The sequence below is a fragment of the Siphateles boraxobius genome, unplaced genomic scaffold (assembly GCF_051911475.1).
Source record: "Siphateles boraxobius isolate OS27281-9 unplaced genomic scaffold, OSU_SipBor_1 46, whole genome shotgun sequence".
Classification (NCBI taxonomy): domain Eukaryota; kingdom Metazoa; phylum Chordata; class Actinopteri; order Cypriniformes; family Leuciscidae; genus Siphateles; species Siphateles boraxobius.
The window spans coordinates 13,788,100-13,813,506 of NW_027509097.1; the positions used below are offsets into that span (position 1 = coordinate 13,788,100).

General features: G+C 37.7%; 1 protein-coding gene across 1 annotated transcript in view; it reads left to right on the forward strand.

Moving 5' to 3' along the window:
- Positions 1 to 19,652, forward strand: part of mkxa (mohawk homeobox a) — a 29,737-nt gene extending 10,085 nt beyond the window's left edge. Inside the window, exons 5-7 of the mRNA XM_077200948.1 lie at positions 36 to 365; positions 17,085 to 17,118; positions 17,559 to 19,652. Of these exons, the coding sequence (XP_077057063.1) occupies positions 36 to 365; positions 17,085 to 17,118; positions 17,559 to 17,751 (557 nt within the window). The 3' untranslated portion in view covers positions 17,752 to 19,652. The remainder of the gene's footprint in view (positions 1 to 35; positions 366 to 17,084; positions 17,119 to 17,558) is intronic.
- Positions 19,653 to 25,407: the final 5,755 nt, after the last annotated feature.

Here is a 25,407-nt window from a genome sequence, read left to right on the forward strand (position 1 = left end):
TTGACATATTTTCATGTATCCTGCATGACATCCAGATGTTGACCCAGCAGCACGGGCCCAGGTCGGGGAGTTTCATAAGCCGATGTACCAAAGCGTCATCAAGAAGGAAAGTGGTGCCGTGGGGGTGGGTCTTCGAGCAGCTGCGGACGCATCATTGTCTGATGACTATGTGTCGCCACCCAAATACAAGAGCAGCCTGTTGCACCGTTACCTTAACGACTCGCTCCGTCACGTAATGGTGGCCAACGGCGTAATGGACGCGCGGAGGAGGAACCACTCAGGCTCTTTCAGCTCTAATGAGTATGATGAAGACCTGCTGTCACCATCTTCTTCAGAGGCAGAAGCCAACTTTATCTACAGGACTGGTGAGCTACTGCCAGTCTTACATTCTTTCTTTCTCTGTGTGAGTGTGTGTGTGTCTCTCTTGCTCTTTGAGAGGAAGAAGGGCATCTTGAAGCGGTTTCATCAGCCCAGTATCAGCTGTGTTTGAATCCATGTAGGATTTTGGCTTCTTGTTCTACAACAAGTAGAGTCACAGAGGGGTCATTTGTTTCTCTATTCTCTCTCACACATATAAATCATTTCATTTAAACTTGTCATTTGTAAATATGTTTTTAATAGTATGAAAATACTAGTATGTTAAAAAATATTGCAGTTCAAAGGATTTGTGCTTTTATATTAAGCTTTGATTAAATGTTTTAGATTTGCACTTGCAATGAAGTAGAATGTACTGTAGTAAACTTAGCTCATACTGGTTTAGTCTACAGCCCATTAACTATCATTACTTCTTTAATCATTGTGACAGTTATTCTCTCTCCTCCATCTTCATTCTCTCTTTATCTCATTATTTTTTCAGTATTACACACACATTCAACAGTTTTGAGTTAACACCAACTGCAAAGAAACGAGAAGTCTCTAATCAAAACTCTCTGAGAGAGTTTGCTGTGTCTGAAGGGTCAAACTCTGACCTGAAGAATTTCCTCCTGAGGTCTTTCTCATTGCATATCTCAAACACAAAATGTTTCATATCATAGGTCACTAAAGAAAGTGAAAATGTCTATTCAGTGGTTTCAGCTTTCAAATTCCATAGAACATTTCTGAGGTTCTTAAAACAACTGATAAATGTATATTTTTTACATTTGATATTTTCATTTGAAATGAGATTAAGTGGGTGATGTGCACAGTTTTTGGAATATAAAGTACCATTCAAAAGTTTGGGGTCAGTGAGATTTGTATTTATTTTTATATTAAATAATACATTTATTTAGCAAGAATGCATTCAATTGATCAAAAATGACAGTTCCAAAAGATTTCTATTTTAAATAAATGGTGTTCTTTTGAACTTTCTATTCATTAAAGAATCCCGAAAAAAATGTTTCAAGGTTTCCACAAAAATATTAGGCGGTTTTCAAAGTTGATTATAATAAGAAATGTTTCTTATTTTCTTGAGCACCAGATCAGCATATTACAATGATTTCTGAAGGATCTTGTGACACTGAAGACTGAAGTAATGATGCTGAAAATTCAGCTTTGTCATCACAGGAATAAATTATATTTTAAAATATAGACTATTAAAAGAGAAACCATTATTTTAAACCATGTTTACTTTATTTTTGATCAAATAAATGCAGCATTGGTGAGCATAAGAGACTTCTTTCTAAAACATTAAACAATCTTACCGACCCCAAATGTTTGAATGGTAGTGTACTTGTTTTATTATTTAGTGGGAGTATTTGGAAAATAAACACCATATAAGTAAGCCATTTTCTGTCAATTTCCTCTTTGCTGCTGCTTGATAAATGCACCATAGTTTAGGACTCTCTAACTCGTCTGTTTGAGGTCAACGTTGGTTCGGCGTATCACGGCAGGGAGCGTCTGCAGTCTCACAGTCGGCTGCGTTTGCTCTCATGTGCTGTTTAAGTCCTCCAGGTGTTTGTGATGTTATCGCAAATCTTTTGGACAATCCAAAATGACAAATATGCTTCAGGAGAGTTCTGGCAATTATTTAAGCCCTGTTCATCATCATCTGGAAGAATGTCAGCCTCTATTGATCATTCGTAGGAATTTATGTGAGATAATGTGTCGGCGACTGCGGCCTGCGAGCACATGTGTTCGCTCTCTTCTCCTCGATAGGGAACCACAGGGTTTCTTCAGGTCAGAACACTGCGTCTTTGTCCAGACAGGATTCATAACTGATAACATTGTTTGCTCCTCACTTCTTCGCTTGCATATTGTTGTTCACATCAAGCCTCTGGGATCTCACCGTGCTGTCTTGGTTTTACTTTGTTTCTCATTTCATTTAGCCATTTCTTACTGACAAACATGGTTTGCATTATCTCGAAGCTGAGGAACAAAATGCTGGAATTCTCTTCAAACCCAAAAGCTGTTGCTAACTACCTTTTGGACGAACGTTTAAACTCTGTGCGCTATGTGAAGTCGAGGTTGCTTGTGTAGACACCTGCTGAGAGAGACAATGAGAAGGAGCTTTAGTGTGTTTTGTTGTTTATTTCATCTTTAATCAGTTCTTTCCTGAACGCAGTTATACTCTTAATGGATATTTATGAGGCTTTCATGGTAAATACCGTTTCCTGGCTAAGGACTCTGATGGCTTGGTCAGGTAGATGGTCTGTTTGTCATTTTGCGCACGAGTATACGCCAGACGAAAGGTTTAGAAGCACAGGATCATACACAGCAACAATTGTGCAACAGCGGATAAGGTATCAAAGAGAATGAAATACAGCAATAAACGCTGAATTAAACTGATATTGAATTTGTCATTCAGTCTTATTACTGGAGAAAAGGGGTTTGCATCATTTCCTCCTAAGGTTTTTCTCTCTTTTATTCCCTGCTATTTGCTTTACTACCATTTTAATTTCTTTCTGCATTCCAGAATATCTTCATACAAACATTCCTCAAGTTTCAGATTAATATGGCGTAAGGTTGAAATTTTAGATCTACGCTCTGTTTTATTTCCTTTTTTTTTTAAACAGATGTCTGTCTGTCTGTCTCTACACTGTGTTAGCCAAGAAGCTAATGTTTTAGCCCAGACGTCTTTAAACCAAAGTGGCATCTCAGAATCCACCGGGTTAAATGTAGCTTAATGGAACAAATTGGATCTAAAGGAGCTCTCTCTTCCTTTCTATCACTCCTCACTTGAAGTTTCAGAGATCAGACGTGGCAAAGGAGCTGTCGGGCCAGCTATGCCTCAAACCCTCTGATGGAAAACTAAAGAGGCCATTGTGTAAGAAAAATACGAAATAAAGCGCAACAGGAACCCTGATGGGAGTTTCATTGAAAACAAGAAGCGAGAGAATTCCAGGGTGCATGCCAGGGATTATATGTCAAATTGCACTTTAATGGGATATTTAATGGCAGGAATCTCACTCCGTGTTTTCCCTGCATGCGTGGTATTGGGTTTAGGGCCGTCCTGTATGATATAGATCAATATGCCGCGCTCTCAGAGCAGATGAGAGCTAACAGTAAAGTGAGAGCATGCAGGAAAATATTTCTCAGAACGTTGTCTAGCGCTTTAGATGAATTTTCACATGTTGCATCAGGGGCTGGTTGTGCAGGGATTTCAAAAGGCACGGAAAGAGCACGGTTTAATCTAGAGCTATGTTATTTGTCCTATTGCTTTTAACAGGGTCCTTGTGATCCAGTTGTTGTAACTTATGTGTCAGTTAAATCAGACTGAGGGTTTTTGAAATGCTACCTATTACAATTTTGGGGTCAATAAGTTTTTTTAAAGAAAGTAATAAAAAAAGTGAATAAATGTACCATGGTTTCCACAAAAAATATTAAGCAGCACATCTGTTTTCAGTATTGATAATAATGAGAAATGTTTCTTGTGCACTAAATTCAGCATATTAGAATGATTTTCTGAAGGATCATGTGACACTGAAGCCTGAAGTAAAGTCTAATGAAAATTCAGCTTTGCCATCACAGAAATAAATTACATTTTAACATAGGAAGCATTTATTTTAAATTGTAATAATATTTCGCAAAATTATGATTTTTACTTTATTTTCGCGGGCATAAGAGACTTCTTTCAAAAACATTAAAATATCTTGTAGACCCCAATTTTTTTAATGGTGTGTTGTATTGAGGATTTCTTCTAAATTAGATGATTATAGTTGTGTTTGAGCAATTTTACTAAATATACTACTATAGATATATAGCAGAAGTGTTCCGCCAAATGTTCCCTAAACCCCTAAAAAAAAAGCCACTTAAAAAAGTGATTGATTGATTTACAAGTCAGTCAGACGCTTCCATCATACTGCGTACAATTATGGGGGTTTTGTCCAGAATAAACTGCAGTGTGGACCAGTCCTCTTGGCATTTATTCAAAGCTGGCTATGGGAGACAACGCTATGGTGGTGATATGATAAAGTTCAGTTTTTATATTGTTAAGCATTCTCCTCCAATGCCAAGAAATATAAATATATATATATATATATTTTTGTGATCTGTAATAAGAGTAAAATTCTAGACCAGAAATTTTGCCAAAGAAAAAAGAACATTTTATGGTATGGTTCTCTTTTTCCAATCAGTCCTTTTGCTGTGCTTTAGTGTGTCAGCTGTGCTCTGTGGGAAATATTTCTTCACAGAACCAAAAATGTCACCTGTGTTTTACGACATGAAAAGACCTTCTTTTTCAAGGTCAGTGGACATTAAACCGAGAAAGGAGGCAGAAATAAGTTAAATGAAAACAGAGAGGCTTGACAAGGCCACCGGGGCTCATAGGTGCCAGTCACTTATAAGAGTTCTGCAGACTCATTGGACTAAAGCCACCAAAAGAAAATACTTTAAAAGCCATTGTCCAAGAAAAGTACAATCTCTCCAACTTACAAACATCAGAGCACATTTCAGGCCAGCCTCACTGTATTCAGAGGTACCATAGGTGGGCAATTCATCCAAGCCTATACATGCAACAGTATGGGAGCACGTAAATTCGGGGCATTATTAATGTGCAGGGCCTGCTGTTCATCTGATGATTGACAGCCATGTGTGTGTACAGCTGGAAGCACGCAGCACACTTTTATTGCTGTTTTTGCAGTTGTACTACACATCTAACCACATACAGTAGGCTACATAAAAACATTGAGAGTCTGGTGCCATTAAAAAGTTTGAAAGTCTCTCTTATTCTTAAAGCACGACAGGCTTTGGCTAGGATATTTTAGCGTTGTTTGACAGAGACACAGTGCTAGGGGAGGGATGTGTAATTTAGAGAAACAGCCTGGCAGGGATGTGTCATTTAAAGAGTAGGCTACATGCTGAACTGTGGGATTTACGGTTGCTGACCACAGAGCAGCAGGACAATGACTGATCCAGCTCTACTGTGCACATCTCAAACAGCAGAAAACACTTATAAAAACATCTTTATTTCATCTCTAACTTCAATACTGTAATATTAGACTTAACCATTAGATTTAGTTATTTTAGTTGTAAATATTTAACACATTCTCATACATGCACAATGAATTCCACGTGTACCAGATGTGGGCCGGATCTGTGCCGACACTATTTTGCTGTCTGGGATAACATTCCCATGGCCTTTTTTAAATCAACATTAAAAGAGTGAATAATGCACAATAATGAGAAAATGTACTACTCAAATGGATATCGACAAATAGAGAGACACTCACAATACTAAGAGAACCACTAGCTTTTTGGAATAGTATTTTCATGACTTCACATTTGATAGAATTTTTTTTTTTACAGTACAATAAATAATTATGATAAATAATCATTATGAATATTATAAACAAGTTAAATATAAAAACTTTTTAATTAATGTTTTTATTAGTATTCTCAGTAGGTTTATGAGTCTTGAAAAGCAAGTAAGCATCCTCTTTGTAGCATTAATAAATGTCCTATTTTATTACAATATTCTGCGTGTATCCAGACACTGTTAGATGTGTTTTAGTCCATCTTTTATAATTTAGTTTTTGGAGCCATTTGTAACTTTAATGATTAAGTTCAAAACTTTCCCCAAAAACTGAATTCTTAGTCTCTCGGCACCGTTCTGTGTATAAACTGTTGCTGAAGCTCAAGAGCAATATATCGTGATGAATTGCAAATAGTCCGAGACACACTTGAAAAGTGAGTGCGCGTGTATTGTGATGACTGCACGGAGGAGAGGTGTAAACAGACACACACTGCTCTGGCAGCTTTCATGTGAGAATAGATAGCAGACAGGAGGAAAGAAACAGTGAATGAATGGGAGACTATTAGATGAGTGTGGAGAACCTAATGGCTATAAAATAAGCATCAGAAAGAGCCTGTGTGTTTTTGTCTAACTTGGAAAGTAAAGTTTTGCGTGAAGGGGGAAAACAAAAGAGGCAGTTTCACAAGAATAGATTAACAGATGAAAATAGAAATCGGAGAATCAAAGAGCACATGATAAAGAGAGAGAATGTGCGTGTGAGCAAACCTTGAAGTTGAAGGAACATCATAGCAATTCATTTCACTATGTATTTTCTGGATCAAGTCTGCAATCATTATTTAGTTCAGAAAACACTTTCAAACATTGTTATATTACACTCACTGTTTTTTCCCTGAGGTTGCGGTCGAAAGCAATTCTGTTGTCATCTCTGGGCAGAATTAACTTGCACAGAAACATGTAATACGAGATCAAAACAAGATGTTCCATTCGGCAAAATCATTTGCAATGATTCCAAAGTTGCTTGCTTTTAATTGTTTTTCCATTTTGGAATGATACAAAAGCTGAAGCAAAACTGAATTTTATTGGAGCTGAAAAAGGTTTGTGATGCGTTCTAGATGGAGCCTTATCTACGTCTGACAACACTTTAGGCAAATGCTTTCAGTATGAGCCCGTCTCCCTCTCTTCGTCCCTCTGTCTCTCTTCCTGAAATACGTCAGGATGCAGATACCGTCTGTAATACCTCAGTGGTGTGCTATGTTCTCTCGCTAGCGTGTTTGAAGTCTGTTTGTGCGACTTTTATAGGGACTGATAGGGTGAGAGATCGGAATCAATCGTCCAGCCATTAGCAAATAGCAGATCCACACGTCCGTGTCCAGAACAGGAAGCCAATGGATGACCTCTTGTTAATGGTCAAGACTGGATTCCTCTGAGAGATGATGAAATATAACCACCAACAAAAATTATTTTCTAGAGCGTTTCCTTGATCATCTACAGACCAGTGTCAGAAATCAACAGTTGTTAAGGGATAGTTCCCAAAAAGAAACATAAAAAAGAAAAAAAGTTTTTTGACTTCAATTTAGGGACAAAGACACACTGAGACATTTCTCAAAATCTTCTTTTATGCTTCACAGAAGAAAGAATGTCATACCGATTTGGAACAACATGAGGGTGATGATGATGACAGAACAATGACAGAATTAAAAGGCGTAAATATTTCCCCCCTGGAATTGATTTTAAAGTCCCTGTAAAGGCAATTTATAAAAAAAAATTCTAAACACATTATAAATATTAGAAATGTATTGCTAAAACATTACAAAGACTGTGAACTGTGAATTACTGAATTGTGGAGTTAGACCGTTAAACAGTTTTTCACCATTGCTATTTTCCGGATTTTTTGGGCGGGTCTAAAACGGGGCTCGATGACGCACTGGAGCCCTGAGCTCCTGGACACGCCCCTATTTGATGACGCACTAGAGATACTGAGGCTGGCCGCTCCACTAACAATATAAATAAAGCACATTCACATCAGTTTGCCGCTCAATCGCGAGTTACTGTCAGTACTATTATAGTTACTACAGCGTACAGTTTGCTAGTTATGTCTTCGTCACGGAAATGCGTACTAACTGGATGCGATCATGTACAAAACAGATCGGTGTCCTTATTTAAATTTCCTAAAAACGATCACATCAAGAAGGTGGATTAATTTTGTGAAGAGCCACCTTGATGGAGAGCTGAGGATCACCGCCAAAACCCACCTCTGTAGTGATTATTTTACATGGGATAGTTTTATAAACTTTCGTCGGAGACAACTGGGGTTCACTGATAATCCGCTGTTACTGGTGAATGGGGCCGAACCGACTATTATAACGCTAATTAACCTAATAAGCTGCTAGGAGCATCCATTCCGGCTGTAGCGGGTGACAGTTGAGTGTGGCAACGGCAGCTTTACCACGAATGGGCGTGGTTTCAGCGCAGCCAACGGACACGCCCCCAGCATTTGAGAGCAGTGTGAGACTCATTTTTTCAAGATTTTAATAGTTTATTTTATGTACTTGCCGGCTTTTTTATCATTCAAATTTGGCTGGGTGGCTAATAACACATTTTTCTACGATATGACAAACTCAGAACACATACTTAATTTTGACTTTACAGGGACTTTAAGGTGCATCGCCATCCATTTATGTTAAATACTACAATCAATCTATTTTGTTTTAATGTGGACAGTTGCACCTAATTAAGAATATAAAAGTAGCTATAAAACAAATGTACAAGATATAATTACATAAACACTGAATTAAATAACTGTAATTTTTCTATAGACAGACTCTCTCTACTGTCTCCTGCCAGTTTTTCAAAGTTGACTAATTATTTTATGAAAAAACACCCCAAAATAGCTACATATGCAACAGCAAATATGTTTGAGACAGTGAATATAATAGTAATCAGACAGCTGCAGTGTTTGTAACCTATTTTTGGTCTGGTTCTCAAGGGAGCATCTGGAGATGCTTGGTACTCAAACTGTAGGCGGCACACTTATCCTACAAGCTGTAGTCATCACTTTCACCATCTCCTCACTTTCTTCTTTTCTCTCTAACATGGTAGATGATGATGATGTTTTTTTTTTATTCTATTAACATTAGTGGCACAGACAACAGGTGGCATTTTAGGCTGCAGTCACTTTAAGACCTAATGCACAGACCGAATATTCTGACACACTTACGGATTTTCTCAACTGCTCACTTATTACATAGCGGAGAGAATACTTGCTGAGAATGGTATTTTGACATCATTTTGTGTGTATTTGTTCATTCAAGCGCAAGTAAACATGAAAGAGGAATCAATTCAGTGTTCAAATGCTGTCTGAAACTCTCTCTCTCTCTCTCTCTCTCTCTCTCTCTCTCTCTCTCTCTGCGTGCATGCGGTTCGGGTGTGTTAGGATGTGCTCACAGACACCAGACCCGTCGCCAGACCTCAGTCTTAAGGGGGGCATATGAAATGTATGGGGGGCACAATTATTATTAGCCTACAGTATGTATATTTATAATAATATACATTATTATATAATATATAACTCTAGTCGCGCAGCACGTAATCATCACGTTAAACATATAACCAACAGCAATATGAGCCTAGCCTAAACCACATTACACAGAATCAATGTTATGAATATCCATAAAACATTTGACTACACACCATATTAGATGTAACACTAGAAGCATCTCTCAAACATTGCATTTTAAAGCAATCAACAGAGGGATATGCATTGCCATGACACACACACACACACACACACACACACACACACACACACACATACATACGCACGCAAATACACTCGCACAGATACTTTGAGTGGAGGCAGCGCAGTCCTCTCTCCAGTCCCAGTACAGCGGGAGGAAGCGTTTCTCCGAGCAGAACCTCCTCATCAAAGTATCATTCCACTCGGAAGGAACTGAAGCGAGTAAGCCGGCGAAAACTCGTTTTGAAACAGCTTTCAAAAATGCGCGGTAACTGTTGAGCGGCTTAGTTGTATGTCACGTACGTAGCCTAACCTTCTTTTGTAAGGCCGTGATAGGCTGTTGCAGTGTAGATTCCCATCAATCAAACTAAATCACACCATTGTTTATTTATATTTTTAATATTTTAATGATAAAGAATGCAACATTAATGTAACACAAAATTAGCAACTATGATAATATTAAAATTAAATTAAAATTAAATTATCTGTGCCTCAAGTGCCAACAAGCATTTTTGTGGCGGGCCCGGCCCCCTATGGCCCGCCCATAGCGACGGGTCTGACAGACACGCTGTGTGCAAGTCCTGATTTTCGCCACCTCTTCCATGTTAAAAATAGTTTGAATGTGTAAATTGGCAACGTAAAACACGTCCAAACGATAAACTTTCACTCTATGATGGTTAAACTTAGCTGTTAATCTGCGCAACACATGCGTGCCGAACCGTAGGGACTGGTCCATTGCACCCCTAATAATTAATGACCACTTTTATCATCATGATTGCCATCTTGATATCATCTCCAACAGAGATGGAGAGAAATCCCACTCCAGTAAGTAAAACTGTCCCTGTCCCCAAACATTTTGGTACTTAAAAGCGCTTCCCTCCACGTTTTCTGCTGCGCATTGTTTATTTTTTACAACGCATGCACACCAGTCATGTGCACCCCTGCCTTTAACCCATCACTACATAGGCCTAAAGTAGCATATTATTAAATATAATGTTACATAACACTAATACAACAGATTAGTTGAGTACAGGATCATTTTGACCCCCCATTTGAAACATTTGTCAATATCTGCATTTTTTCCTAATGCCCTAGTTAATTTGTGACCCTGGTACAGACTGTTCTGTTATTTGGCTGGTAGAGTTTTTGTTGTGGTGATTTGTGTTTATTCTGACTGGTAAATACAAAATGAGGGCAAGATTTAAAATAATTCACACACCGATGCTGAAGCTGCAAGTGCCATTGGTGGCAGCTGCTTTATTTTGGCCGTGATCAGACTGTTATTGTTTGTCATCTGCTGTGCAGACCCAAAGAAATCCTAAAAGTATGAAATAAAATCTGTCTTAGGATGAGCTTTAACGGTTTATAAGTGGCCGTGTCCATGATGCTGAAATAGGCTTTTCTGTCTGTCTCTCTCTCACCCTGTTTACCCCCATACAGTATTGCCACTGTTTGGTTGTTCTTTCTGCCCACCAGTCAAATTCACAGCCCAGAACATGTCAGCACCATCAACTCAGTTTGATCCATCACAGATGAATGTGCTGTTATTCAAAGGCTCAGAGAAAAGGAAGTCCAACAGTGTCCAGACTGTTGTGTTTTTCACCAGGGAGAGTTTTTACGAGAACATGTCATGTGCAAAGAATCACTATCATTCTTCACTCTTCTGTTGGGCCTCATGCCTCTTCCAACCACCCTGGCCCAGAAATCATGGATATTTATAGTGCAGCGATTACTGATAAACGTGAATGGAATGGAAGAACGGAGTCAGTAATGGGGCTGCTGTTTAAAGACGGTCATTACAGAGAAAGAAACCTCAACCAAAAGTATGATCCGGGAAGGCAATGGGAAAACAAGAACCAAGACATTAGGCCTAAAAAAAAAACTGTGAACGTCAGAGACGAGTTGAAGAGAGAAACAGAACAGAAATGATGATCACAGGAAACAGTCAGAAAAATGGAAGCAAACCAAAAGACAAACTCAGACTGTTTGAGATGGATTTATCTAGAGAGTGACCAGAAGAGACACGCTCAAAAGAGAGAGCGAGACAGAGGGATGGCATGGATGTTGACTATTGCCATCCCGGACAGCTAGTGAGGGAAGAGCTGGCAGAGCTGAGACGAGACACGCCAGCTTCATCTTAACATCATTCACAGGCCTTCTATGACATTATTAAAGAACAACGTTCATTTTTCTCAAGCACACATTGGACGCCCATTGTAAAAATGAGACACCAAGAACTGATGATGTCTGTCTGCTTTGGGCAAAACCAATTTTCCTCTCCTTTATTTTAAAGGCTGTGAAAGATGTGACTGCTATTTTATAAATCAGTAAAAACAGGCAGGGATTATGGTCATGGGTTTGGGAAAACAGAGCAGGCTTTTCTGATTTCTCCCGGAAATAAATGTGACAAATTTATCGCCAGCCATTTTCTGATGTTCACTAATTTTAGCAAGTTATCTTATTGAATTCATAACCGCCCTTCTTTGTTCTGCATGCCGGGATGTGTCTCAATGGCTTTAATGCAGTACGCACCAACACTCAGTCACCAGAGTGACATTGACGTATTTTCCATTCTCGTCTGCGTGACTCCAAAGCCAAAAAGCTATGACATCTTGCCCAGATTCCATTTGTCACTTCTCTTCATGCAGCTGATAGATGGATGATCAAAAGAACAAATGAAGGTATAATTCCAGCCCTAGTCTGCTTTGACATGCCAACCATGATGCCATTCTGTCTCAGTTGTGATCGCTCATGGAGAGTTTGCAAGGAAACAGACCATTCTGCAATAGTTTACAATCGTCCATGCCACCAATGTCCATTCAACCATCCCTATAGAGTTTGCATACCATATTCTACTGTATATATGAAAGATTCAAAAGCTACCCTTGATTTCAAGTTTTGTTGTTCTGGCAAACCTTTGCAATCCAGGGACAGAAAGATCAATGTGTTCTCTGTGTTAGACAATGAGAAGGCCACATGTATGACTTTCTTTCCTCTGTGCAACACAAAAGTAGTAAAAAAAAAGGGGTCCAATGTGGTTTTGGACCTCAATGACTTTCATTATATGGATAAAAACAATATAAACACACTACTTTTTTAAGTCAAACAAGGTTTAAAATGACATGAGGATGAGTAAATAAATATCTAGTTCAGTCATGAAACTCTAGACACAGGCTGATGAGTCCTTACATGCAATCAGCAAGCAATCGTATCATTACTACATGGCACGAGCTAATTTGCTCTGCTGATGCTGCAGCCAATGAGCTTACTTGCTCAACAATTAAACTGTCTGGTTCAGTGTAAGCTGACCTTGCAGGATGTTTTCAGAGAAACCCTCCACTTCCCCCAACTCCACCTGTCTAGATTTAAACAGGATTTATATATGCCCTATTCACGCAGCAGCAGAGTATCTTACATCGTCACGGCAGCGTGTCTCCCACTCTATTGGCAGTAGCAAGCCCATACTTGCTCTAAAAATGTTAATGAATATACCAATCCTAAATGCATTAATATTGTCAAACTATTCAGAGGGTTGTCATAGTTTAGTAGAATTTTTATTTTTGGGTGAACTATCAGTGTTCATCAGTGTGTAATATGTGTATTATGTAATACTGTGTGTGTGTGTGTGTGTGTGTGTGTGTGTGTGTGTGTGTGTGTGTGTGTGTGTGTGTGTGTGTGTGTGTGTGTGTGTGTGTGTGTGTGTGTGTGTGTGTGTGTGTGTGTGTGTGTATTTATTTGTCTGAATAATTGAAAGCAATTGTTTGGTTTGTGCAGCAGTGAGTAGTGAACAAAGACCATACATCTTTGGCAGGTGTTTGCTGGTCTGATCTATCTGTACCTGGCAGAGATATAAAAGTCGTCTTTGTAGCACTTCTTTCTTTCTCTTCCTGTTCCCTGTGGTGATGGTAAGTGTACTGGGGATTTTCAACCCATCAGGCCTCTTTAGCAGAAGTTTTATTGAGCGTCATACAAGTCCCCCGACTCACAGTTAACAGAGCCTTGTCAGAATTTCGTTCAGTAGCAAACACTGCAAAAAGGATCATAAAAAAAATACACCAGAAAAATAGTAACAACAAGCACAGTTTGATTTATAGAGGATTTATAATTTTTTTGGCATTGCCATTGTTTTTAAAAAATCTGAGTTTTAGATGTTTTAGGCAGCAGCATTTGGAAATTGCAGTAGGTCCAGTAGGTCCGCATCCAATTTTCAGCAGAGTGTTTTCCTGGGGGAGAGAGAATGGAGTCACAGTCTGCTCTCTAAAGAAGGTCGCTTGATGCTCCATGCAGACAAGCCCCTTACTGTAGCAGGCATGGCTCTACGGGGTGCTCGAATGTGCTGAGCACCCTCAAATGCAACCAAGAGCTCCCTCAGTTGATACTGTTATACTAATTTGGTGAAACAGATTAGTCAAACTCTCTTGTGCATATTTGTGTTTGCTTTCTGGAGAACGTCAATGTTTCTATTTACAAAGTGTTTTTGCAGCGGCAAGCAATGTAGCCAATCAGAGTTGCGTTTACCTCTTAAACGCAATGGCCAACCAGAGGTGTGTAAGTAAGTCAGAATCCACTCACAGTTCAGAGTCAGTGCTGAGTTACGCAGGGTTGCGAAACCTCTCATTAATAAGCAAAGTGTCGACACGATGCAAGTAAGAGTTTATAACGGATTATAATTATAATGATTATAACTGAACTTTGTGAGATCGTGATGAACTGACAGCGTTTGGTGATTGTAAAGGGAGTGGTCATGGCTTGCTATCGAGCCTATACTATATAAACCATTGAATAAAACTTGTTTTTTATGCTGCTAGAAGACCGACGACCAATTTCTTTCTGTAAAGTTTCAGAAGTTTCAAAACGAGAGCCAGGTTATAGTTGTATTGGTCTTGGTGGTGTTGATACACACGCTGCTGCTGCAGAGGGAGTATGGACTTACTACTGCCAATATATACACAGACATGCTGCAGTGAGCATGAGATAGGCAGCTGCTGCTGCTGCAAAAGTAGAAATATATATATAAGGATATAATTGAAAAGGAGTTTTGTTTTCATTCTCCCATTTCTTTTTTCGACTGATTCTATCTTTTATATTCTAGTGGCTTCACATCTTTTCCTCCTTCTCCTTCATTTCCTCTTTTCCTGACCATCAGGAGATTCATGTTATTTAGAAGATTAGATACCATTGCCAGCCATGATTTAGGAGTGAGGAATGGGAGAAGGTTGTTGTCTTTATTTGTTAGGCTAGTGGTCGTCAGTAGAAACCAATCGTACAACTGCGAAGAGAGTAAACTAAGCTACTGTCACTGCGGTATATAATAATGTCAGATAAAAACAGCAGCTCTATCACACTATTTGAATAGTGTCCAAATCAAATTCATATTCAGTCCTACAACTGGTATTTTTAGGAAACCAAACCTGAATTTTCACAGTAGCAATTTCTATGCAGTCTGTATTGTTTGTATTTATCAGTACAGCATTGATAAATGAACTTGTCCAAGACAGAAGAGACAGTTACGAGACTGAGGAAAGAGCAATCTTGGAAGAGCAGAATACTGGGGGGGGAAACAATGTAATAATTTCAAGGTTTAATGGTATGTGTAGCTACGGACTGAATACCTGCGTTTGACAAAAAACAGATCTAGATTTGTTGTTTGTATCAAGTGCAGCAAATCAAAAACCCTTGGAGAGCAAGAGCTTATCTAGAACATATCCCGTAAATACAGAAAGATACAGAAAGAGAAAACTGATACGAGGACAACATGTGCCCGACAAGACATCAGCTGAGTGAACCTGATGACACAGATTTACATTCAAAGAATAAGACAGACATTCAATTTTGTGACAGGAACATAATGGGAAAATTCAGGAAGATATTGACAGAAATCGAACTCAAGATTTCCCGGCGGATGATCTCTAATCTTTCCATCTTCATATCAACTACTTGTTTCGCAATCACACACCCCGGTTCGGTTAATTGAACCCCAAACACATCTGTGAGTATCGAGAGGGAAAGAGCACTGTTATTCTGACTAACACGCTCATTCTCAGCCATGTAAAACTATTACTGAACACGCTGAGCACAACAGGATATTTCCCAATCAGCCTCACGCCTGCCTCGGGCAGTACTGGCCCACTGCTGGTCATTCCTCAACACCCAGTTGCCATTCAGCGCACATGTGAATGGTTTTTGAGGAAAAACAAGTTTAACACGGGCTCAGACGAGCCGTTGGGGATGATTAGGTGCTGTTTGGCCCTGCAGGTGTCCGGGCAGCACTCCAATGTCCGTTCCGGATCCAAGGGGTGTGTGTGAGCACAAGGTTTGGGATGGGATGAGGTGAACATATAAGAAGCGCTGCCTCAGGGGAGAGAACCGAGACATCCGGACTAAAGGCATGAGGTTTAAATCTAAACGAAACCTGGATCTGGATTTAAAGAATTCAGCGCCTGTAAAACTCATCCTAGATGAAAGTGCGAGACATGTTAAACCATAACTGTCATGTCCAGTAACACATCTTTTACAAGATTGGAGGGTTAGGTGAGCACATTAAGAGGGAAAAAAAGACATGCATGTGTGTAGAGGTGTAAAGTACTTTATTACTACACTTATTTTGAGCAGTTTGTACTTGCAAGTCAAGACTAACAGTCCTATGATTTATTTTTGATTTATTATTGAATGTTGAATTGATTTAATATTTAACAAAATCATTTTGTGGACGAAAGGGTCCGAATGGATCACAAAATACATTTAGTGAATGAAATATTCATTTTGTGAATGTGATTTCATGCAGTAATATGAATTTATTTACTCAAGTTGTATGAAATGTACCACATTTTTCTTGAACAAAATGAGATACCCCTTAAAAATTATATAAACTAGAATTTCAGAGAAAAAGTAAGAATTGCGAAATGTTGACTTGGAATTGCAAGAAATAAAGCGAATGATTGTGTGTTACCTCAAAATTATGAAAAAGTCCAAATTGCAAGATATCAACATACAATTCTTGGAAAAACAGTCACAATTGTGAGGTGTTAACTTAAAATTGCAATATTTACAATTGGAATTGAAAGAAATAAAGTCTGAATTGCAAGATAAATGTTTTTGTTTTTAAACAGGCTTCCATACAAAAGGTTTAAAATGTCAGAGAAAAACAAAAAAACAGGCAACTAAATTTAAGTGTATAATAAATATTTTCCATATAATATTGTTGTATTCGTCTGATGATCATATAAAAGCCAATTATTTATTTTTTATATTCACGAGCATAATGTTAAGAATAAGTCAGTTAGATATGTTTTTGGTTAAATACATAAATGTATAATTTGCCAGTATAAAGCCTTGTGCGTGCGTGTGTGTGTGTGGTAGAGGAACTGGTGATTACCATTAAGTAATTAGCCTTAAGTGTGTTGCTGACCTCTGCATTTACACAATTAACACATTATTATTGTGCCAAGCATCTGGATATGGAAGATTCCAATGTAAATGGAATGGAAACAAGCCTCTACGGTCTCAGTCAGTGAAGCATCGCTCTCCATTCACAAGAGTAGCACAAATATACACATAAACAAGTCTTCCGAATGTTTACTTTCTGTCTTACTTTGCCTTTGCCTGCTTGTCACATCTGTCAGTTTTAAGATACAGTGTTTTGTTATTGACACTGGCTTTGTCCTGTGCTTGAATTTACAGAGACTGTGGAGCATGGATCAAATAAATTTGACAGGTGCGTATGACTGGAACTGACATGCACATGAAAAACAAAAACAAAAATCAATAAGTGCCCTTTACATTATTTTAAGTTGCGTTCATCCCATGTCATAATAACATAATTAAAAGATTTCAATATGTAAGAAGTGTTCACCTCTTCGCCGAGCTCCTACTTGTACCACCTGACCGCTGCAGATTCATGTGGGTGTTGGTGTTGACATAAAAACGCATAATTATACATTAAATGCATAAGCATAAACAGCTCAGAGCAGAATGTCACGTGTCATCACAAAATTACGATAATTACGACGTGGCATGAACGCAGCATTAATCAAGTGTGTCTAAACTTTTAAACTTTGGCTGTAAATTAATCATTCTCACATACTAGTGAAAATCTTTCAATAACAGTTTTTTTTTTAATATATATATATATATATATATATATATATATAACAGAAGCATGCAGAGGGAGAATGGACAGAGGAAAGACGAGACATACTGGAGGGAAATCAACGCGGCCATGGCCCTAACTAACCTGGCTCAGCCCAAGGACACGGCCACCGCCACCACCACCAGCTGCATCATCCAGAAATCCTCACACATAGCTGAAATCAAGACTGTTAAAGTGCCTATCCTGCACAAATACTAATGCACACACACACACTAACACACATATACGCAGAAGATACTGCTCTTCTACCTTTGGAATTAACTTGTTGTTTTGAATATTGTTTATTACTTTGTTGTACTGATACAGAATGGATTTTTTTGGTACGTTTCTTTTTATTGTTATGAGTACGATGAAGTGCCCTGAAATGCAGCACTTGTTCAGTTCACCGATTTGTACATTTCCTTTGGGTCGCACAAACTTTTTTGATAAGTGTTGATTAATAGTCAGTACGACAGTATTTCTGAACGAGACACTTTTGCAATGTTAACTTATTTTGATATTAATCAGAAATGTGTATTGTATCGCACCAAAGTGCCTTCATGCATCTCAAAGGAGAGATTAGTGAGAATGTACAGTTCATGTCCTCTCTGAATGAAATAAACGGTTGAACGGTGAAATGACAGGAGGAGTGTGAAGCGCACTCTATCTCTCTGCTTCTCACAGCCGACAAGAGCTGCTGACCTTAAAATGAAATCAGCACAAGTCACAAAGACATGCACGTGAACCTAAGGCCATTTCTGCATGTTTTGTCTTAATATCTCATGTGGCTGTGACTACGACATTGTTTTGTCTCTGAAATTGAAAACTTCAACTATCACCGGCCAACAATAGCCGTGAGTCGAGAGATAAGTTCAGTCAGCCTACATCCAACTTGAGATCTTCCTTACGGCCTCTGCTTCCTCTCATAAACTCAGTTATGCAGACACACAATGAGAAAGAGAGAGAGCCAGACTTCAAGGTTTCATCTGTATCTGTTTGAGACGAGGATTGTGACCCAAAGGGATATTTATGAATCCTTTATCAGTGCTAAACCGAACGTGTTGCCTTCTCACGTTTCTGCTCAGAACAAGGTACTTCAGTGGAAGCAGTAAATGATTTGGCCAGTCGTGTTTTACCCCCCCTTTCTCTCTCAGCTGGTTAGAATTACTCTCAAATCGCTGTTTACAAGTACTAGAGACACTTCCACACAAACCATAGCAGTATTACCACATCTCTGATTCAGAGAACGTTCAAACTGTTTTTTGCAATCTCCATGTTTGTCCTGCGGTTTTTACTCTTTTTGTTAGTGTTTTTGCCTTTGGTGAAACCAAGTTGTGTTAGCCTTGTATTGACTGAATGGAAACAAACTGCAAATGTTATTTACATTAGAGTTATGGATGCCAAGTACACAATTTAGAGAATTAAAACGCCACGTTTGAAGTGAGCGCAGTAACACTTGCTTATGTTGTTTATCTATGTTTGTTTGTTTATTTGAGGAAAGTCTCCTCCTGCTTGTGGTAAGACAGGCCAAAGAAACTTATTCAAAAAACTGCATGCACTTATCTGACTACCCTTATTTTTAATATTATTAAAAATAATATTCACAAACACCCACTGAGACTAATTCATACATACCAAGTCCTGGTTTGTTATATTTTTAGTACATTTTCTAGCAAAATGGGAGATGGTATTATCTGATCTGCTTTTGAAATCTAATTTTCCTTTAATTTTTTCCTCTAATCCGTTCAAATCACACGTGAATCTCTTTTGGCCTTTGCAGTGAATAAAGAGAAAAGAAAGCATCAACCTGAGTTTTACCAAATCTGTTTTTTCCCCTTGTACACTCTGCTCAAAAGGATGCTGACAGACAAAAAGTTATTTTGTGCACACTTTAGAACATTTTAAATGATTAAAGACTGTAAAAAACTTGTACTAATAGTCTGATTTTTTATTGTTAAGTTATATTCTTTCTTTTTTTATTATTTTAGAGACTGGATGTTTGTCCAATGAAGGAATGCATAATATCTCATTTATTCTCTGATTTTCTTTAAATGTTCAGTTTTACGCCAGGAACCTTGTTTACTTCAACGGAACATTAAATAAAACATTTTTTGATGATATGATGTTGCTTGGCGTTTCATCATTAAAGTTTGTAGTTCTGCACAAACCTCTAAAATCTTTCCTGATCAAAGATTGAATTGCTAACATTTAAACGCAGGGTATCCATTTGCATTTTGACTTCAGTTACTTTATGAATAAATATGCATTTATCTTGAGTTGAAAATGAATAAATTCCAAACAGAAATGTTTTAGGGCCAACTTACGATGAATAATTCACACAGCATTGAGGCAGACAAATGAAATTTCACTCATTTGTCTCTGCGGTTTGACCTGAGTTCAGACGACAAGCTTCTCTTTTCTTTTTTAGCCACTGCCTCTTTTTGAAAGCTGTCCTGTTAACTTTGCCAGAGGCAAAGACCTTGTTTGCCTTCACGCTGGTTTCAGCCCAGTAAATACAAAGACACCGCACAGCACAAACAGAGCTGGAAATGGATGATGAGAATGGTTCTCTGTGATCTTGTCTTTCCTTAAGGGTTTAATCCTGAACAAATGTTGGGAATGGCCACATTGTGCTTACTGTGGTATTGACTGTGTACAGCACAAAGATTCATGAAGCCGCGCATTGAGCTTAACAAATCGTAAGTTTGGCCTCTGAACCAAACTGAAGCATTAATGTGTATTTAATTTACATATTCTAGAGTTGATCCACAAACCCTGACAACAGCATCAGAAAGCCTATTTCCTGCATTTGCTCAGAGTCTATCCAAATATACTCACAAACACATATGTAGTGATCCCAAAACCTATTTGGACACGTAAGTCAACAAAAAGTCGGAATGTCATTGCTTTACATACAAATGATCAAAAACGAGTGTCATCTGCAATGACAAAACAATGCTGTTTTCATGTTCATTTTTAAAGGATGCATGAAGTCTATGTGTAGTATAAAATTTGTTTTATGATCTGAAACCTAATAATCTTTTTGCAGGATATTTTGCATTAAAAGAAAATGCCATTTAGCTCAATATTTTGTTATATTTACTACAATGAAGACATTCATGCATCTTAATACAAAGTGTGAATTTAGTGTTCAAATACTTTTTGTGGCTGCACAGTGCCCACACACTAATTCTAACCTGGCTGCCAATGAACAGTTTAAAAAGACTTACAAAATAACTTCAAAAGAAGAGAAAGAATATCAAACCAATGAATGAAACCTGAATAAGAACCAACACACAGCCACCAAGATTTCGCTCATCGACTCCTCATCTTTCTCCAGTTTCCCTCTTATATTGGTAGCATGCATCTTGGCCTGGTTCAAAAATAATGTGGAGTATGGTTAAACATGCAAGTAATGCGAAGAGAGAGAGAGAGAGAGAGAGAGAGAGAGAGAGAGAGAGAGAGAGAGAGAGAGAGAGAGAGAGAGAGAGAGAGAGAGAGAGAGAGAGAGAGAGAGAGAGAGAGAGAGAGAGAGAGAGAGAGAGAGAGAGAGAGAGAGAGAGAGAGAGAGAGAGATTTCTGTTCGGCTTTTAATGTTTAATACACAAACAAAGATATAAAACATTACTGAAGTATTGTTATAATATAAGAAATATAATGGGATGCTGATGGAAAGAAAAAAAAATGAGGGAGGAATACTTTTAAGATCATAAAATCATCTCATGAAGGTGATAATTCTTATGTCTGTGTTTTAATTTTTGTTTGTTTGTTCCGTCTTTAACATCAACCTGCCAGGGGACTACTGATGAAAATTTGTCAATTTGGCTAAATCTGGCACATTTTGTTTATGTATTATTAATGTCTATTGTCCCTCATTAAATAAACAAATAATAATAATAATTAAAAAACAACAACATAATAATAATAATCAGAGCTACAATGAGCATAAATCAATCCCCTTGTCTCTCTTCAGTTCTCTCTCTCTCCTCTCTTCTCCTGTTTCTCTCGAAGCAGACTGGCAAAGAGCAGCAGTCTGAGCAGAAGTTTCCATCGAGGCCATTTGTTGAAATGTTTGAGCAGGTTTTGTGGATCTCACCCATTATCTAGCTGAACAGGTTGGGATGCTGGGCTGGCCAGCCGTGTGACACACTCCAGACATCTCTCCACCCTTCTCATCAGACACAGGGTCCAAGATACTGTCAAAAACTACACACACAAAATTTTCCAAAATGATCTGAACAGGGAAAAGTGTTTCAGTCAGACGAAGAAATTTGACCCATATCCCATATTGGAATAATTAGTTACCTTGCCTAAATGGTCTGTTGGTTCATTAATGATCAAATGCCTGTATGTACATCTGCTGGATACATTATAGTCCAGAATCTGAGCCTTGATTAGCCACTGGGTCAGATACTATTTGAATCCCATAATGATTATACATGTATTAGGTTTATTTGACATTACATTTATTACATATTTTGTTATGTTTATTACATATAACAATGAAAATAATATAATATAACAATAATTCTCAAAACAAAGTTAGTTAGTAGGATTTTTATTAAAGGAATTAATACTTTTATTCAGCAAGGATGCATTAAATTGATCAAAAGTGACAAAATACTTTTATGTTGCAACTTATTTCTACTGTATTTCATTAATTGCTGTTCTTTTGAACTTTCTATTAATCAAATAATTCTGAAAAGTATTTACATTAATATCACGGCTTAAAATATTAAGCAGCATAACTGTTTTAAACATTGATAATAATAAGGAATGTTTTTCTAGCAGCAAATTAGCATATTAATGATTTCTGAAGGATCATGTGACTGAAGACTGGAGTAATGATGCTGAAAATTCAGGAATACATCACTGGAATAAATTACATTTAAACAAAATATTCAAATAGACAGTTATTTTAAATTGCAATAATATCTACATTTAACCATATAAACCGTTTTATCCAAAGTGACTTAGAAATGAGGAAAACAGTAGAACAGTTTTACTGTTTTTACTATATTTTTGATCAAATAACTGCAGCCTTGGTGAGGATTACAGACTTAAAAAAAACAACATCACTTTTTATGTAAAATTGAAAATTGAGGATGCAGTGCATCGTAATGCATCGAGATATCGAATTGAACTGAATCGATGACATGATAATCGTAATCGTAATGGAACCAAACCGTGAGACCAGTGTATGTTCACACCCCTACCGCGCATTTTTCCCGTAGTTAAACTATAGCAAAAGTGGATTTGGACACGCCCTATGTGCAATTGTGCCCTGCGCTTTAGACCATATGCTTAGATATTTAAAATAGGGCCCAACAAGTTCAAAGTCCAATGCATTATGTTTCCAAATGGATTTAGAAAATCTTTTTTGTTTTCATTTCAGAGCAGAAGGTGCTAGTTGGCATTGTTTTCCTGTAGTTTTTGTTAAACTTATTTTATTATTACACAACTCTTCAAAGCAGCACGGAGGCAAGTGTGTTTCTGTAGCCGTACTTCAGTGCGCCAACCTGAGGTGCTTAAAACATTTCCTGTCTTTAATTCAGTGAACCTCCAAGAAGCCACCAGAAACATCAACAGAGAAAATCAGTGGTTTTAAAGACGTTATTAAACACAAATGCACAATATGCTGCTTTATGTAGAGGTCTGGAAATACATATAACAGAGGTGTTTTACGGAAAAGAGATTAATCAGAGACAATGCTGGAATTTCAACTCGCACTGAATGTGTTTTGCCCCAAAAAAAGGAGAAGACTATGACTTAAAAATGAGCCTTGTCATAGGGAAAATATTTTCTTTGTTAAAAGAATTAACAGAAAAAAAACAGATGACCAATCTTTTTTCAGTTTCTGAAAATTTTTATTTATTGATTAAGTTTAATTTCTGAGAAAAAAATATTAAAAAGTTTGTCCTTGCAATTCAAGTGATCTAATATTGTCAACATGGTCCATGGCCTCTAGGAAAATGTCCATACCTTTTACATGTTATTTACATGGGAGATACAGATACAAACTCTAAAATAGAAAATAAATACTTTGTAAACTTTAAATTGTCCTAACTTTGGAAAATAGCAACACATTCTGTTTGGTATATTTTTATTTATTTATAATATATTTTTTATTGATATTAGTTTCCTGCTAAATTTATTTTTTTATTAAAGCTGCAATCCATAGTTTTTCCTTTGTCGCCATCTCTGTCTGAAATCTGCAATTGCAGTTATTCGCGGAATTTTAAACTTCACGTGGGTTGTGCCTTTTTGGAAGTATGACCAACATAAGAATTTTCACCAGAAAATGGAACCTGAACAAGTAAGTAACATGCACTTTTTTCTGACTAACTAAGGGTGACAAAGCATTGCAGTAAATCGCTGATTAAATCTAACGATCGCTTATCATATTACGTCAAACCGTGCAAATTATACTTTGTTCTTAAATTTTCATTTTAACAACATCAGCATTTTGTGACTACATTTAATACCCTTAAGATATTTATCCTCGTTTTCGCATGTGCCCGGTTGCAGTCTCTTTTTTTTCTGTAGCCACTCCGAAGTCTTTCGCATTTTACAACTGGTTAATCCCCAGTTGTCACGGTTGATTGTTGTTTGAACCTTTCTGGATCCGCCATCAAATTAATAAGTTTAATTATATCAAGTGCTGTGAGAAAAGGCTATAAATCTCCACCTCCAACATCCTCACACGCAATATAGCCTAGCCGAGACACCTTCTTATCTGTACAGATGTGACGTAATGACGCAAAGACATGCTCGAATTTCCCGCGGAAATCCACCAGTACCACTGGAATTAAAAACATTGTTACAAGCTTACCGTTTTGTATTGAGATAAGGCAAGCAGATAGTTTTGAACACTGGCTGGTTATGTACTTACTCAAATTTATGTTATAACATTTTTAACCCAAAAAATGTACGGACTGGAGCTTTAACTAAATTAATTATAAAATAATATTATAGTAGTAGCAGCAGTAGTAGTAGCCTATTTATTAATGATAATGCTAAATGTTATCCCGTATAAAGGAATATTTCTGGCTGTCAGTGAAGGGCTATTTGAGCCTTATTGATTGGGTTGTGGTGGTAAATGAGAAACATTTTAGAAAAAATACTAGATGATTAATTATTTTACTCTAATTTGACTTTACATTCTGTACCACTGTTCGCTATGAAGCAGGCCAAAGATAGACAATCTGACTTTTAATATCCTCTTCTGTGTAAACTTTTTATTATTATTATTATTATTTTAAATCAAGTGTATTCGCTGCTAGCCCTGTGTTTTGTTTAGAATAACTGACTTTCATTTCTGAACCGAATCAGCCGTTGCCAGGTCAGAAGTGCCATGCCACGAGTAGTTATGACAGCAGAAATATATTACAAAGGACATTGAACCACACAGCACATAATGACAAGATGAAACATAAAAGACAGAGAGGGGGGGGGGCGAAACCTCAGGGCCCATGTTTCTCTGTCTAATATTTCTAAACCGAAAGTTAAATAAATTCCTCAGTACAGTGAAGTGGAACCGCGTCAGTAGAGCAGATGGAAGGGATGGCAGCTGCAGCTGGAATGCGGTTTGGCTGAGAGGGACAGCAAGAGAAAGAAAGCAACGTCCTCACGCGCTTGAGCCATTCATATTCTCCAATACACTGCTGCTGATGAAGAGTTCTGCGTGTGTGAGTGTGTGTGCGTGTGTGGCATGGAGTCAAAAGAAAGCACTTAAAAAATTTAAAGGTAACAGCGACGACTCCACTTTGGATAAACCTACTGTTGTCAATAAACAAACCGTCTAGACTCCAACTCAAAATATTGGTCTGTCGGTATGTTTTCTGATGTATTCTAGACTATACAATGATAAATACA